Here is a 16336-nt window from a genome sequence, read left to right as displayed (position 1 = left end):
TCTAACGATCTCACTTTCTAACCTCGACAGAGCCAAGGGAGTTCTTGTTACGTTCACGATCCAGCAGGTAACATTCATTCATTCGATGAAATCATTTGAAATCCTTTCCATTTGTAGATTGTAAAAATACGAACGGAATTTCTATTTTCTCTATATGTCACGTGAATTTACGCGTCTGTCTATGTCATTTGCGGGAGCCAAGCCTGTGGCAATATGTGCACCAATGCCACGTCAGCTGGCACCGGTGTTGTCCAGTCTCCCAACTTCCCCGCCGACTACGGGAGTGACAACATGTATTGCAGAGTCACCGTTATCGTGCCAGCAGGAAAGAAAATCCAATTGACATTCACCACCTTCAATTTGGAGACTGGCAAAGGATTGATTAAAGTTAGTAATGCATCGATTCATATCGATACAAAAACCAATTTTTTTTTTTCTATTGTACATTTCACATGTCTATTTAGATTTATAATTTCATTTGATGTTCATCTTTTTGACTTGTTAGGTTTTCGACAGAGAGACGAATTATTTGTCCCGTGTAAACGGTGTATCCGGAAGTACAGCTCCTGAAGCAGTCACCACAAGATCCAACTCGGTGAATATGGAGTTTATTTCCAGTCGCAGTACTAAACCCAACAGCGCCATATACAATTGGCAGGCGACTTACACTGCTGCGTAACGGTACAGCATCTCACAGACTAACAACATTTTAAAATTTAACTTCAAACGACGTTTCCGTTGTCTTTTTCGTTGAGCAGGTGTTTTTCCCTTCTCGCTGTGCTTTATTAACACACAGCGCCGTGAATTGAAATGATTTTCAACTATATTATTATTATCAATTGGCAAATAAATAATTGATTCAGTCTTTAAATGCAATTCGTGCCATTCGTTTGTTTAAGTTAAACTAGCATTGGTAATTTTCGCATTTGTTGGTTAGAAGTTCAAGTAATTTAATTGAATTAATTAAGAATTTAAATTTGTTAAAAACATATTTAATTATTTTAATTTCTCATTGGAAAAATCAGTCCTTCACGATGCTGGGACTCACGGCGACAACGAGTTTCACGTAGCGCGACTTGGATTTGTTCGGTAATTCCGAATGTGTCCGGTTAATTCATTTCCCATGTCTGGGTTTCTTTAATTTCACATCAATTGATACGATTGAAACTTGTTGTTTGATTAATTACAAGAGTCTTAACAGGCGTGAATGCATTGCGTGTATAATTATGTTATTTTTTATTTCATTTTTTGAAAGCGTCTCAGGGAGAAAGAAAAGAATATGGACGGTAGGCAGTTGATTTTCAATAGTCGTCGATGCATGGAGCATGTTGTACCTGTTACCTACGTCCCTCGCATCCACCACCCGCTTTGAACACGAAAACGGGCAACCCTCCGTATTCCGTAAGACCGTAAGGGAATCAGTGTGGAACAAACAAAAAAAAACCGCTAGGAAAAAAGTTAGGAAAATAAATTTGATTGAAAGCGGATCTATTTGAAAAAATATGGCGAATTGGCAATATCCAAAAGCAGACGAACATGTTAAAACAACATGAGAAATTGAGAACAGAGAATGGATGGAATTATCGCGCGTAGCTCTTTCTAATAAAGAAAAGTGAGGGCAACGTGTATTCAAATTAAACTGTTGAAAGAAAAGTTTAGCATAGTCGAATTTATTGTGAAATCTATTATATTAGATTTGCTATACCTACTCGGGCTACTCCTAGAGTCACATTGACCCATTCAGTTTCAAAAAAAGGTTGTGTCAACTGGTGAATTAGAGTAGGGCTTGCTTGGTTCCTTAATTGGTCTTCATCTCAAATAAATGAAATTCATCTACGGAAACTTCTGCAGTTAGTTGCAATTGGAGACACTAAGGTAACTTTGTGAAAGCCGTAGGCTATGTACATCCTGTTTGAATAATCTTGCAATCTGTTTGCTGAACTCTTAAGATGACTTTATTTTAGGATCACTACAGTTTTGAACATCCTGATGCAATGTAAGAGGTGAAACTTCAAGTTGCTCAAAATCAGCTGCTCTGTCAAATGAAATGACAGGTTGTTTACTACCCAGTTGGTAAAGTAATATCGGGTTCGTTATATCACTATACACTACATCTAATGTATGAGCATTTATTTTGTGTGATATTCATCGAATAATTTGTTTTTACGTTGTCATTCCAGAATTTGTTCATACAGTCACTGGCCAGTGGCAACTAACATGTTCCAAAAAGATGGGAGTGCATCAGATCCTCGTGTCCCTGTGGGTGTTTCCCAAAAAAGTAAGGAGACAATAGTTTTTCTAAAGAAAAGGAGAGTCCCACGAGCCTAAAAAGGACATGCCTGGAAGGGCAGTGTGTATTAAGTTGGACTGGGTAACTAAGCTTGTAGTTTATTATCTCACGCCAAACAAAACATTCAACACGAAAGCAATGAAAAGGATCAAGTTTGAATACCTAAGTGATACGACCGCTTTGGACATGTAGCGAGTCCATTTTAAAAAGGGTCATTGGTCTCAGATCCCAATCAGTATAAACTTTTCACTGTTTGTGTAGGTTGGATTTCAGTCGGCTCAACCGCCGTTGGATTGCAGATTCCGCCGCCATAGTAGGTGGTGGTCACTGGTCAGTATCAGTTTTTGCTGTTTTTGAAAGTGGGCAAAGTCATATCTCAATTACTGGTCCAAGCCAAAGCCATCAAATTGTGGATTGCATTAGGTAAATATCTTATAAGGATCTGTTTGATTCATCCTTTTTTATTCGTTTTCATTTTTCCACACCCGGGTTTCTGGCAACGGAAGAAAAGTTTTTTTCTCTCCCAATTTTCTTGTAATTATTATTATTCCTCGACATCTACGACGTAGTCCTTAAGAAATGACAACTTTTAAAAATGCTTTAATGAGCTCTTTCATTTCTAAAATCAGTTTCATCCAACAAATGGAAACGAAAAGGACCGTTCAGCTCTTGGACAAGTTGGAAGGAAGCGCACCAAGTATGTCGTTTCTATATGGTGGCATTGCCGAATTGGAACTGCCGACAAGACCGTGCCGACAAGAACTAGTGCCGGATGCTCAGCTAGGAGTTTAGAACATGGGTAAATATATTTTTAATCTATTCGCTTTTTAAATTTCCCCCCATTGGCAAACAAAATTTGACTGAACTTTCGGTACATTCCAACTAAACACAGAATTTCATTAAATAAGAGAAAAAATCAAAATCTACTAACCATAATCAAGTGTTTAGACCTATCAATGAATGCAACAAAATGATTGATCTAATTGATTACCGAAAAGTATGCCGAACCTAAAACCTGTCGTTTGTTTGTTTTCTCGAGCAGTATTGAGTTAAAGGCAACCAGTTGCTTGCCTGCTGGCCAACCAATTGAAACCAGAGGGTGGAGGGGTGGGGACGAGTCTTCACTGAAATGAGTTTATTAATCATCATCCAATCGGAATACAGCAGACGCGTGCGTCATTCCGGCGTCATTCCCACTTGTCTATTATTTATGAACAATAAAAGCAGGTTTCTAGATAAAACTCTGAGACCAACGCGGGACCAACGCGGATCCGGGCGAGTCTATGGGTGGTGGCCTGATCCTGTTCGTTCATCCAGTCCAAACACCTGCATCCGTTTTCGAACTGGGCAAGCTTTGAACGAGGGCGAATGCTAGAACGAATGTGTACCGCAGACTCGTGAACTCAACAACAAGTCCCATCTTGGCCAGCATGTAAATGATTCTCTATTGTTCTTAATGTTTGACCTCTTAATCAATTCCGTCTTGAATATCATTTAATTATTTTACTCCCAATTAGTTTTAAGAAGATGCGTCCAGAAGCTGCCGATTTCTGGTGATTCAACCGATTCCAACGACTTATGGCTCAAACGCTTTTCCCTTAGGACCTGCCACTTTACGTCAGCGGAAGATAAAGGCGCTGCAATTATATACCGATAAGTTGGTCTGCCCCTGATCCTTGGAGCACTGGACCAACTGTCCATATTGAGGTAATTTATTTAAAATTAGTTTAATTAAGAATATGTTCTCTTGACAAAAATGACACCAAGGAAGATTGGAAGGGCTTTGTGTATTTATTAGGGTGGATTGGGACTACGTATTAGCTGTCGTTTATTATCTCACTCCTTACAACAAAATAGTCTTTCAACATGCAATGCAATGAAAAAGACAAGAGCTGGAACACCCACGAGTTACGGACAAGTGGCTAGTCCAATTTTGAAAAGTGTCTTCGGTCTCGAATGACTTTTTTAACAGCCACCCTTCGTTTAGAATGAATGGATTTCAACCGAAAGATCGCAGATTCCGTCGCCACAGGTGGTGGTCGTTTTAAATGTGGGTAAAGTTATTTCTCAATTTCTCGTAGCCGAGCCATCAAAAGGTGATGAATGTCTCGAGATTTGGTTTGATTCGCCCGCCAAAAACAAGAGGCATCATTTGTTCTGTTAATCGCTTAAATAATTGAATCAAGTCACATCATTTGGTATGTGTACTTAACTCTAAGACTCCTTGCCATTCAAATATGGAAGTAACAACAATTTGTCCCGTCCATTTGTCAAATGCTCTACTATTAAATGCAATTCAATTACTTACTTGACAGTATATAGAAATAAAGCTCCGCTTGCGACTGTAACCTATCGAATGTTTGCCGAAAACTGCCCCACAGTCTGTCGTTGCCTGTCGAATAATTTAAAACGAACTGCAACCCCACCTTATAGTTTGACCCGCCCAGCATTGGGTGGCGTGAAAAGACCAGTATGCTGTGCTCCGCTGTGCCAATTAGTCACCCAGGCGCACCAACCACCTGCGCCTGTTTTTCTATTTTATTTCTTTCCCAGCATGTCAGCCATATTTCTATAAAACGAATGAAATGTCTTTTTTCTCTTCTAAATGTTGAGTGAATTGAAGTCCATTCAATTTCAATCTATTGGCAGATACCAGATACCATTACTCTGACATGCAGACTTGATTGATCGAGGCGCACTAATCACCTGCGTGACTCCTCGCCTTCCTCCTCCATCTCTCCCTTATAACTAAACTGTTTCATGTGTCAAAATTTTAGAAATTCAATTGATTGCCACTATCCCGTGGATGTTTTGATTTGACAAGTTCACATCGTGGATGCTCTGCCAATCAATTATTGCGCTAGAACGAGGCAAGTTAAAGTAGAAATACCTCCGCACCGTTACGATTGTATGTCAAATCCTGTCCTACCTGTTGATTGATTTTTTAATTTATTTATTTGTTTTTTGTTTTGTACAGAGAAAATGGAAGTATCCGACGTTCCAACGTCCCTCACCGGAACATGTGCGACTCCGTCTGTTCAACTGGACTAAACAAAAGACCCTTCAATTGCGTGCGCACGCTCCCAGTCAGGCAGATGTTGTTGCAGTTGTTGGCCTACATTCGATCCATCCCTCCATTTTCCAACACCTCTCCAGCACGCCACTATTGTGCCAATGGAAATATCTTTTGACCAATGGGAGAAATTCGACTGCGTGGCACGACTTGTATAGCCCAAAACGGTTGGCGACAGTGGAGCTGTGGGTCACTTGAATCGATAGAGAAACTGGCGCTGCTTTAATTATCGATATAGAAAATTGTGGCGGTGGTATAAAAGACGACCCATTTTAGCGTTGGATTCATAACCCCCCATAGCTCCTAGATAGAAAATGAAACTCTTCCTTCTGGTTGTCGTCTGCCTGGCTGCTGTCGCCGTGGTAAGTTGTTTTTTACTCTTTCTCGTTGTATTTTATTTTCTGTTTTACATAAATTGAAAATGTTGTTTCCGCGATCTTTGATGCACGAAACAGGAGGCCCATAAACCCAAACCAGTTGCCACAACCACCAAGATACCAACGACAACTGCAGAGACAACAACAAAGTCAACAACCAGGACAACAACAGCCACCAAGCCCGTCACCTCGACGACAACGGGCCGGACAACAACCGCTAAACCAACTACCACGACAACATCCAAGACAACGACACCCTTGAAGACAACCGTCAAACCGTCCAGCAGTACCACAGTCAAAACGACGTCTACCAAACCTGCCACGACAACAACGACGGCCAAGACAACTGCCAAACCAACAACGTCAGTCAAAACAACCACACGAACGACAACATCGAGGACAACAACCGTTAAGACAACTTCCAGTCCGAGACCGACAACGACAAAGGCATCAACTGTTTTGACGACTAAACCAACAACCGCAACCACACCAAAGAAAACCACTGCTGGAACCACGCCGGCCATACATTCGACATCCAGCACAAAGTCTAGCACTGCCCCCACAACTTGGACAACATCAACGACAAGCGTAGAGCAGGCAACAACATCGACTGCCCCAACCACTTCTACAGTAACCACAGCGCAGAATATATTCGACATTAAACGTAGTTTCTGATTTTATTTTCTGAATTCTTTTTTCTCAACAGGATGGAGCGGACGCGACAACATCGACCGTTTCATCCACTCCATCATCTCCATCGAGTTTCGTCACCTCAACAACACCAAGCACAGATGCAGCGACAAAAACAGTGCCAGCCACTACCAGCAGCGAACAAACAACCTCCGCAACAACAACAACGTAAGCTTCGTCTATTTTCTAACAGCGTTTGTAATAGCAACGTAATCGAAATCGATTTCTTGTTCGACTGGCCCGGCATATTAAACGAGGTTTAGCACGGCGGCAGAGACAACGGCGGTTTCCTCGTCAACAACAACATCAGGCCCCACCACTACCAGCACCACAGAGGAATCAAATTTAACAACAACATCACCAGCCACGACAGCAGAAACAACAACACAGTCAACCTCTTCACCAACAACGGAAACGACAAGCGGGGGGCAGGCAACAACCTCCACTCCGTCATCTACGACACAAGTGAAGACAACAACAACAACATCAATTCCATCGACCACAGCACCATCTGAAGTCGCCTCATCATCGACGCTGTCGACAACAACAAAAACAACTCCAATTCCTTCCGGGCCGATTCTTTTTAATTGCACTCTTTATAGTTTTACTAGTCCAGGTATGGCGCACAATTTGATTGTCGGATTAATTCAATTTTAAATCAATATGACTAACGCTCTAACGGTAACACGTGAATCTACACGTGACTACATATTTTTTGGTTTGCAAACGCCAAGCCTGTGGAAATATGTGCGGCAACGCGACGTCGGCGACTACCGGTGTTGTCCAGTCTCCCAACTACCCCGCCGACTACGGCAAAGAGAAAAGGAGATGCCAAGTCGCCATCACCGTGCCAGCAGGTTGGATGATCCAATTGAAGTTCACCACCTTCAATTTGGAGACTGGCAAAGACTATATTTGGGTAAGGAAAAGAAATCGAATTTCAGCGTTCGATGCTACAGTAAATTTGGTTTGTCTTCTCAGGCTGGCGATGATCCCATGTATTATCTATTGCCTCCGACATCCGGCAACAAAATTCCTGCCCTAGTCCCCGCAACCATCAACAAAATGTACATTGGCTTTGGATGTTCCAACAGTAGTAAACCCACCAGCGCCATATTCAATTGGCAGGCGACTTTCTCTGTGACGGTAAATTTCATTTTGCATCAACATTCCTTCTACGTCTTTTTATAGTTTCAGACTTTTCATTTTCTGGCCTCGACAGAACCGAGGGAGTACTTGTTCCGTTAATGATCCAGGTAACGCCCATTCATTCGATGGACTGATTAGAATTTCAATTTTCACACGGTGCAAAATGTCTAAAAGGAACGAAATTATTTTATTTTGCCTATTATGTGTCACGTGAATCTACGCGTCTGCGAATTTCATATGCGGACGCTAAGGCCAGATTGAAGCTTGCGGGAATATGTGCACCAACTTGACGTCAGCGGGCAGTAGTGTTGTCCAGTCTCCCAACTTCCCCGCCGACTACGGCAAAGAGGAAAGGAGATGCCAAGTCACTATTGTCGTGCCAGCAGGAAAGCGAATCCGGTTGGAATTCACCACCTTCAATTTGGAGTTTAACAAAGCCTATATTTATGTAAGGTAGAAATAGAAATAGAAATGCTGAGCCCAAAATGATAGCAGCCCCCTACTGTACTTCATATTTATTTTTATTTTTGTTCTTGGTGGAATGATCGCATTACTTTTTGTTTAACTTCACTCAGGTTTACGACAAAACCACGACTTATTTGAACAGTGTAACCGGAAGTACAATTCCTGCAATAGTCACCACAAAAACCGACATCGCGTACATCCAGTTTTATATGTATGCCAGTACTAAACCCCCCACCGCAACGTACAATTGGCAGGCGACTTACACTGCTTCGGATGGTATGCTGGGCTTCACAGCTAAGAATTATGACTTTAAACGCGGTTATTCCATTGTCCATTTATTCTTAAGCAGGTGTAGATGCAACAAGTACAACACCTCGGCTGAGTACAATGAAAACAACAACAACAACCATCAAATAAATTCCTTTGCTTTGCAGGTTTTTCGATGCAATAGAAACTATTGGAACGAACTTTTAATTAGCCGGAATAATTCAAAATGCCTGCAGTAGCCGCAATAACAATTGAAAACAGCCGCATACAGCGCTCATATAAAAAGTTTTCAGTTGTTTTATTATCAAGGAGAAAATAAAAATTCAATTTGATCTCCGATTTTATTTTACCTGAACATACTTTCTCTATATTAAATGACTTGCAACTAATAAAAGGCAACCATCACGCTTCCAGCTATCCGTCCACCCGTACAGTTGTAACGCCAATGTCACGCCAAGGGTTCATCATCATTCAAAAATAGAATTTTGTATCTGATGTCTGATGGGAGGTCGTCGGTGAAATACCTTTGTTGTTGCTAACGGAATTTTTTTCAAATTTCAGTTCAAGAAGTTTATTCCTCCCGTGGGATATTACAACCAAATTCGACAGCAAATGAGACGACTCTTTGCGGTTATTTCACAATCAATGCCACACCAGATGATCATCTCATGCAGATCTCCTGCTCTGTCATCAATTTCAACAGTAGCTTAAATGCTTTATATGTGAGTTCAGTTCTTCATTTTCTAATTGCTGTTGACGCGTCTATTACTGTTCTAATGTTCTATAGATTTACGGCGGGATATCCGATTTGGGTGCGAATCCGCCAGTATTGAACAGGATCTACTAATCATTCCATCCAGTTTTCCTGCTCTTTCGATAATCTTACTAACCCCAATAGTTATTTAGATGTGAGCCAATAACTTCACATACTTTAATAATGTCTAAATGATCCTCATATTGACATTAAGATTACAATTTTTTATTATAGGTCATGTATTCCTTGGACATGGACTATGTGCGTGTGCCTGTAGCTACAACAGAATATATTTTTCAAGTGATCCTTATCTGGCGCTATTGAATCGTTTCACCAACGGGAATCAATTTCATTGCTATTGGAAACAGTTCACCATATCAACGACCAACGATTTCAAGAGTTATTAGTTATTAGAGTTATCGCTGGATTCCTACCAGAGCTATAGAATGTATGGTCTAACCACTGCCTGTTAAATTTTCCTCTCGGAAATTTTTCCAAAGTTGCAGCAACGATTACCAATCGAAAGTGCGAAAATGTGCTTAAGTATCGATGTATTAGACCTTATTCTCAGCGCCAACAGCGGCCATCTACTGAAATTGTGTTAATTTTCGTTTTTCGTTTTTCTCACGCCATTTTGTTATCCACACGTTATACTGGTTTCCGATTGATTATTTCACTCACGTTTTAAAACTTTTGAAAAATGCTCTAAATTTTGAAATGTCCACAAAAAGGTGTGTTGTTCGTCAGTGTCGTGTCGCACATGAAAAGTCAAGTGAAAATAGTCAAAGTCAAATATCAACAGACAGGTTTGAGTTATATTGATACTTGTATCAAAACTATGTAATTATTAATTTTCCCTTATTAGAAACAAATACAGTTGGGGAAACATTGCTCAGTAAGAAACATAACTACAATTCCATTGGAAAGAAATCAACATCTAGACTACCTTTCACTACTCAAGAAAACCTTGATCCCTCTGTGAATTACCTGATCGAAATCCATTTTTGGTTCCAAAAACCTTTCCATCTCTTGGTCAGGTAGAAGCGTACAACAATTGTTATTTACAACTTAAAGATAAGCTAATCTTGATTACACCTTTAATATTTGTCTTCTGAATCAGGTACAGAAGAACTAAAGTTTCCTGACAAGGCAAATGCACTTGAAGATACACTTTACCTTCCTTTTCAACCTCATACATTTTTACATGAATGTAATTTGTCTGAGCAACAACACTGCTACAAGAAAGTTGCGTCAATTTCTGGTCCTACCAACAGTGAATTGGTATTTAATCATAAACAATTAATATAGAATGCACAACTAATGTTATTACCACAAATTTCATTAGATCAGTAAGGTAGTACAATTACACACTGAGTTCCATGAGGATGCTGAGCAATATCCATTACGAACAGCAACTTACACCACTCCTGAAGTCCTACATCTAGCTGAGAATCATGATGAGATTGTCCTATCACCGTGCCTATCTCAAACTGAGTTCCATGAAGAGGCTAAGCAATTTCCGGCTCCAACAGAGACAACCACCTCTACTAAAGTACATCTACCACCTCATCTACCTAAGAAGAATGTTGAGTTTGTCGTATCCCACACTGAGTTTCAGGAGGAGAATATGCAAGATCCTTCACAAATAGAGACTGTTATTACACCCCTTATTATCCTTATTATCCCTTATCAATCGTGGTTACATGGTAAAGAGAAGGAAATATTTAACTGCTTGTGAAGCTTGTTACCGTCGAAAACTAAAGTACAAACTAACTTTAAAATTGCCAAGAATTCTTTAATAAAGGAAATTTTTTGCTATCAAAACAGTCTTTATCTTATCTGGAAATGTATTAAAATGCAATGCAATACAAATTAACACAAGTTAAAAACTTTTCACTCTTCTTACCGTTATTTTGCAATATTTTGATGTTGGCTGGCTTTAGTGGCTTACAAATTAAAAATTTTATTGTTTACTTTTCCTAGTGCAGACGAAAAAGCAATATTTTTCTGACAACTTTGGTACTTGAAAAACAAAGAAAAAAAAAATTGTGTTTCCCAACACACCCGCTGTGGCTCTGCAACTAAGGTCTGGCCAGAACACTTCCAGGGGGAAAAGGCAATGGAAGGCCTTTCCATATAAGTGGTTAGACCATACATTCTATAGCTCTGTTCCTACTGCTGGAAAGGGATTTGTATTGGGAACCAATAAAGGTCATCTCAAGGTGATTGATTGAGATTCTTTTGGGATTTTTATTCGTTTTTTTTTCTTTATTTTTTCATGTGTAGAAGCTATGAAAATTGAAAATACATTTCCCAGACGCGTTTCTAAAATGTTATATTTTTTCCGAAACTTTGACAACTGTTTTTTATAACCCGGCAACGTTGATTTATTTTCCCTTCCCTTTCAAATCCCATCTTCGTTCTTCACACGTTTACGTCTTGTTAATTTATTTCCTAGCCAAAACTCGTTGAAGAAAAGTTTATAAACGAAATGAATTCAGTAGAAATCTCTGGTTTTATCCCCAAACTTGGTCTAGTCGTAGTAGGAATTGTGTTGGCAGAATGCACTCGGCAAGGCTTGAATTACCTGCTGCAGCGAAAAAATTCAAAGCCAGTGATTAGACAAGTGATATTCTTTCCTGATAAACAAATTGCCTGTAAAGATTTTTTCGATTCAGTCGAAGGCTGTTCGAGGATTCGCTGCGATTTCAGCCACACAACAACTGGCTTCAGGTTGGACATGTATGAGTTTTTTGTGTGTCGGTCTATGACTGTAGAAGATAACCTTTATTTTATCACTTTTTGCAATGCAGGCAACTACTTTCCCACAAAAAGTCAGCAAGGAAATCTATCGACATTGCTGTTTATTGCATCTCTTGTTTTGAGATTGCAGATGTTGTGTTGCAACGTCACAAAGTTGGAGTCAGAGTCAGAGTGATTACAGACCAGAGCATGGAGATAGCTTTCGGATCCCAGAATCACCGTTTTATGAAAGATGGTAAAGGACTTTATACAAATTTTAGGAAGCATGCTTATTTTCCACTTATCAAACAGGGATCAGGGTACATACCAACAAACCCCCATTTCTAATGCACCACAAGTTTTTTATTATTGACGATGAGCTGCTTTGCTCTGGGTCCTTCAACTGGACTTCACAAGCTGTCACTGGTAACAACGAATCTGTCATAATCACTAATGATCCCTGGACCGTTGAACCTTTTTTGGCTGAATTTCAAAAATTGTGGCAAGAAACTAAGCCTGGAAATTAACTCTTGTATTTATAGCTAATGCAATAGATTTTCTGTTTATTCTAATCTTCACCTTTATTAGGGGGACTTCTTCTTTACCTCTTAAAGGGACCTTGAAATTTTGTTTACCAAAATTTCACTTATAGCACTTGCGATTCCGATACCTGCTCAGAGACAGTAGAACTCCACTATGCGACAATAGAAGTCCAATAAATTCTTGAATAAATTCTTTAATTATTTTCATGATCAACAATAGAACTACATTGAATTTTAAATATTTTAAATGTCCGACGATAGAACTCAACGATTTTAAAACTATTTTCATGTCCGATAGTAGAACTTCATTGAATTTTGAATTTCTCCCGACAATCCATCCATCCTTGATTCCTTTCCGTACAGTCAAACGTGGAGGAATCTTTTGGCTCCGTCAGTAGGTGGCTAAAATCAAGTTGTCCCCCCAGCCGCCAGATGACGCGAGTGTCTTTGAGGGGACGAAATTTTCGCCATTTTGTTCCGAAACGCCAACTGAAAAGGTTTTCCAAATTCGTTACGGAATTGAGATGTCGATCTACATTTTCAGCATTGAAATTGAATGGTAAATTCTAGTTTGGATTTCACAAATGTAATTAATCTTAGACGTTGCTGTGTGAATTTACAGGCAATCTGGCATATAATTTCCATTTGGCCAAATAATCGATCACGTGGACTGGAACTGCTTTCCATTTGGCCGAAATTTCGTCGGTTGTTAGCTGTACCTGTTCGGATGTACGTCTCATCTTACGCAGAAACACTACTGAGGTAGTAGAGTAATTTTGTTGATAAATTTCCCTTCAACGATGCTATAGATTTTATTAGTTGGTATTCAGGTTGGAGACCCCGTTGCTTAACTGTTGCAGAATGTTAGAACTCAACAAAGTCTGAGCTACATGGCCGGCATCATAACAGTGATTTCGTTGGAGCCATCTGGTGAAAGGTGTGATCGAGTCAAGTTGAGCTGCTGCTGCTGCATGCAGTTTATCGAGCTGGTGTTATCCTGAAGTGTCATTGCAGGAAGACTTTTTGAAATGGTAAGTTGATTGAATTTATTGGTTGTAACTTGGGAAGTCTTTTTTTTTTTTTGTGAATTTTCAACTGACAAGTGAACTCTGATCTGATGTAGACAACAAGTGGTGCTATTTCTTGCTTCCAAATAATAGTTTCCATGAAAGATATCGGATAGAGATCAGCTTCCTCCTTTGAGTTAACAATTTTCTTCTGATCTAAGTAAAACTAAAATTTCCACTACCAACTTTTTCTAACACTTAAGAATTAGATGTACAGAAGTCTCTTTTCATGGCATTTAATCTTCATTTAAAATTCATTTGCCAATGGAATCTTGGAAAAATGTCTGATGTCATTTGTTTTACACGATTTCTTTTGCATTCCTTTTATCCCCATAGGACTTGGTGATACTTAAACTATGCCTGTGCTGTTCAATGTGCAGTGGTTTTGCAGCCTGTTTCCAGTTGAGAGGTGTGATTATGCAGCTGATACAGGATTGAAGAAAAAGATCTGAATTAGCTGTGCTGGTGTTTTCCTGAAATTGCTGTGCCACAAGAGTTGCAGATAGTGTGTTTGGTTCTACATAGAAGTTAATGTAAAGAGTTTGGAGATGATCAGCCACTTCTGCATATAACTTATGTAAAACTTCAAAGTTGTAAGAAATATACAAGTCAAGTGCGAAACATGATTTTATTATAAGTTATAAGACACAGAAAACAAAAAACTTTAAAAGGAATTGCTTTATTGTCCCACCTCCACCCACAATTCCACCACATTTTACAATCAAATACATACATACACACACTTAAGTTAACCCATTGGCTGCCACGCCATACAACCCGTAGGTTGTTTTCTACTCTCTACGCGCCATGTCTGAAGGATCCATGACCAAGGTGGGAAGGGACTTGCCATTGCTGACGAGTCCGGGCTGACACGGTGATAGGAGAACATGGAATGCATGCCTCAAGAATGGATCACCGTATCGACAAGGGGGAACAAAGGCGTGGCAGCAACGGGTTAACTAACAAACAAACACATATTACCAACAACAAATGATGATCCGCGATGACATTTTGGAGATACCGGCGATGTTTTGGTGTCCGTCTTCTCAACGTCAGTATTTCCTGGATGAAGACAAAATAATTCTCATTAAGTTACAGGACACATAAAGGTACATTTATCTGGTTTTTTTGCTCAAAACTTAAAAAGCGCAATTTTAATTGCTTAAAATTTAACTAGCAATACTGAGAACGGTACACAGAACAAAGCTCACTTGCTAGTTTTTTGAAAATTTCCCGGAAGTATACCGGAAGTAAGCAATAGCTCCTCAACTGTTGGGCTGTCGTCAAAATAAACCAGATATTCGTGATCCCCATGAAATTTGGGGTCGATCTGATATGTTTTAAACGAAATCCAAAATTTGGCCAAAATCGAGAATTTTCCTGAACTATAGTTCAGGAAAATTTTCGAAACCGGAAGTACGAAATCGTACAAAAAAATACATGAACTTTACCACAAATTTTACGAGGATCACGAATATGTGGTTCTTTTGTACGTAGAATGAATATTTACTAAACTACTGACTGAAATGAGTAAATCCGGAAGTAGAAAAAATAAGCAAATATCGAAAATTTAACAAGTGAGCTTTGTTGGGGGAATGGTTATCGTCCGTTATCACTAAAAAATTACCACAAAAAACTCCCGATAAATGTTTAAGGAGATGCGCAATGTAACTGAAACTGACTTGCTTTGACAGCTGAAAATTATTGAAAAGCCATCTAGCGGTAGAAAAGGAAACATTTAAGCAAGACTCCGTTTCACCGTTTGCTACTCAAGTGAAGAAGGGCCCGATTTAGGAACTATTACATAGACAGAGCTTAAATTAAGTAGATTATCTAAATACAAAATAATTCAATTGTCGGGTACCTGGGCATAATCCAGTGGTGAATTACTGCAGGTGTGTCATAGTGGACGGAAGCGATCACTGAAGTGGTCCAGTAACTCGTCACGTCAGTGAAGTGAGACAGCTTGTGCAGCAGTATAAGAAGGAAGGAAGCCAGATGAGCGTGCGTCTCGAAGATAAGGATGGAGCACAACGTTGGTGGAAGTCACTCTTCTGTCATGGACAAAGGTCGGCATTGATTCACGGATCTCCGGGCCAGGACCACACGATTCTATGAAGAAACTGCGTTGTATATATTGGCACTAGCGGCCCACTAGCAATCCCAGGATGCGATCCCAATAGTGCTGTAAAAACGAGATAGAAATTAAAAGGAAACTTTAAAACATTTTAGATTTTAGCATCTTACTTGAATCAACATTTTAGACCAACCCCCTCCAACTTTCCACTAAAGAACGGCTTCTGGAGGGAAAGTATGGCAAAAAATGCATCCGCAACAAGGCCAAATGAAGACCGGAGCTAGCAGTCAGCAACTACTTCCAGGATTCCACACCCTAAACACATGTGAAAATCACTAAAATTGAGTTCTAAGCAAACGGTAGCAACCAACAGGTTAATTAATAAAAATAAACAGTACCAAACATGATGATCCGCGAACGATGATGTAACGCCTTTTCTGCTCCTGGCTTCTGGGCAGCAACTTCTCAGTCATTATCGGTGACGAACGAACGACGAACGAAGGTGACGAGCTACAAGACGCAGCAATAATTGAAGTCAAGAATAAACCTGTTAAATTAATGAACAATGTATAATACAGTGCAGCAATAAAACAAGGTTTACATCATCAATGAGCTGATGAGATAAGCTGTAAAGTTATATGTTAATGTGTAGAGTACACATTTACCTTTTGAATTGTGATTTCCAGCAGTTTTTAAATTTTGTAAAAATCAAATTATCTCGAACATAGTAGGAAGCAAAGCTTTGAACATTTCTCCCCATAAAAAACAACATTGCGATAATAGCGACATCTAGTATCGTCGGTAGTCACTCGCTTGAAATATTTGAATATAAAAAAAATTGTC

At 39.6% G+C, this 16336-nt stretch overlaps 3 protein-coding genes and 1 long non-coding RNA gene across 5 annotated transcripts in view; 3 read left to right on the top strand and 1 right to left on the bottom strand.

The window, feature by feature from the left end:
* The window catches only part of LOC124345738 (CUB and sushi domain-containing protein 2-like), a 36959-nt gene extending 27462 nt beyond the window's left edge, over positions 1-9497 (top strand). The window contains exons 11-16 of one of the 3 annotated variants that reach the window (XR_006919792.1): positions 31-67; positions 203-387; positions 8155-8320; positions 8394-8478; positions 9099-9219; positions 9300-9497. Coding sequence is in view for 2 of the 3 variants with exons in the window: in XM_046798326.1 (XP_046654282.1) it covers positions 31-67; positions 203-387; positions 8155-8320; positions 8394-8461 (456 nt within the window). In the remaining variant the exon portion in view is untranslated. Of the gene's footprint in view, positions 1-30; positions 68-202; positions 388-505; positions 682-758; positions 880-8154; positions 8321-8393; positions 8479-8547; positions 8651-9098; positions 9220-9299 lie in introns of those variants that run through there. The other 2 variants (XM_046798326.1, XM_046798327.1) reach the window with 2 other exon arrangements.
* The window catches only part of LOC124344966 (mucin-3A-like), a 322367-nt gene that overhangs the window by 16150 nt on the left and 289881 nt on the right, over positions 1-16336 (top strand).
* Positions 11458-12379, top strand: LOC124349137 (mitochondrial cardiolipin hydrolase-like). The gene is made up of 3 exons (XM_046799653.1): positions 11458-11798; positions 11879-12063; positions 12120-12379. Exons 1-3 carry the CDS (start codon positions 11557-11559, stop codon positions 12332-12334), a joined length of 642 nt encoding a protein of 213 aa, XP_046655609.1. The 5' UTR covers positions 11458-11556; the 3' UTR covers positions 12335-12379.
* Positions 14219-16260, bottom strand: LOC124350779. The gene is made up of 5 exons (XR_006921110.1): positions 16159-16260; positions 15892-16040; positions 15664-15808; positions 15281-15601; positions 14219-14478 (listed from the first exon to the last, which is right to left on the bottom strand). It is a non-coding gene; the product is annotated as an uncharacterized LOC124350779 (long non-coding RNA).

Source organism: Daphnia pulicaria, chromosome 1, assembly GCF_021234035.1.
Source record: "Daphnia pulicaria isolate SC F1-1A chromosome 1, SC_F0-13Bv2, whole genome shotgun sequence".
In the NCBI taxonomy this organism is placed as follows: Eukaryota; Metazoa; Arthropoda; class Branchiopoda; order Diplostraca; family Daphniidae; genus Daphnia; species Daphnia pulicaria.
The sequence above is the reverse complement of the archived record's forward strand: the minus strand, read 5'-3'. Positions and strand labels throughout refer to the sequence as shown.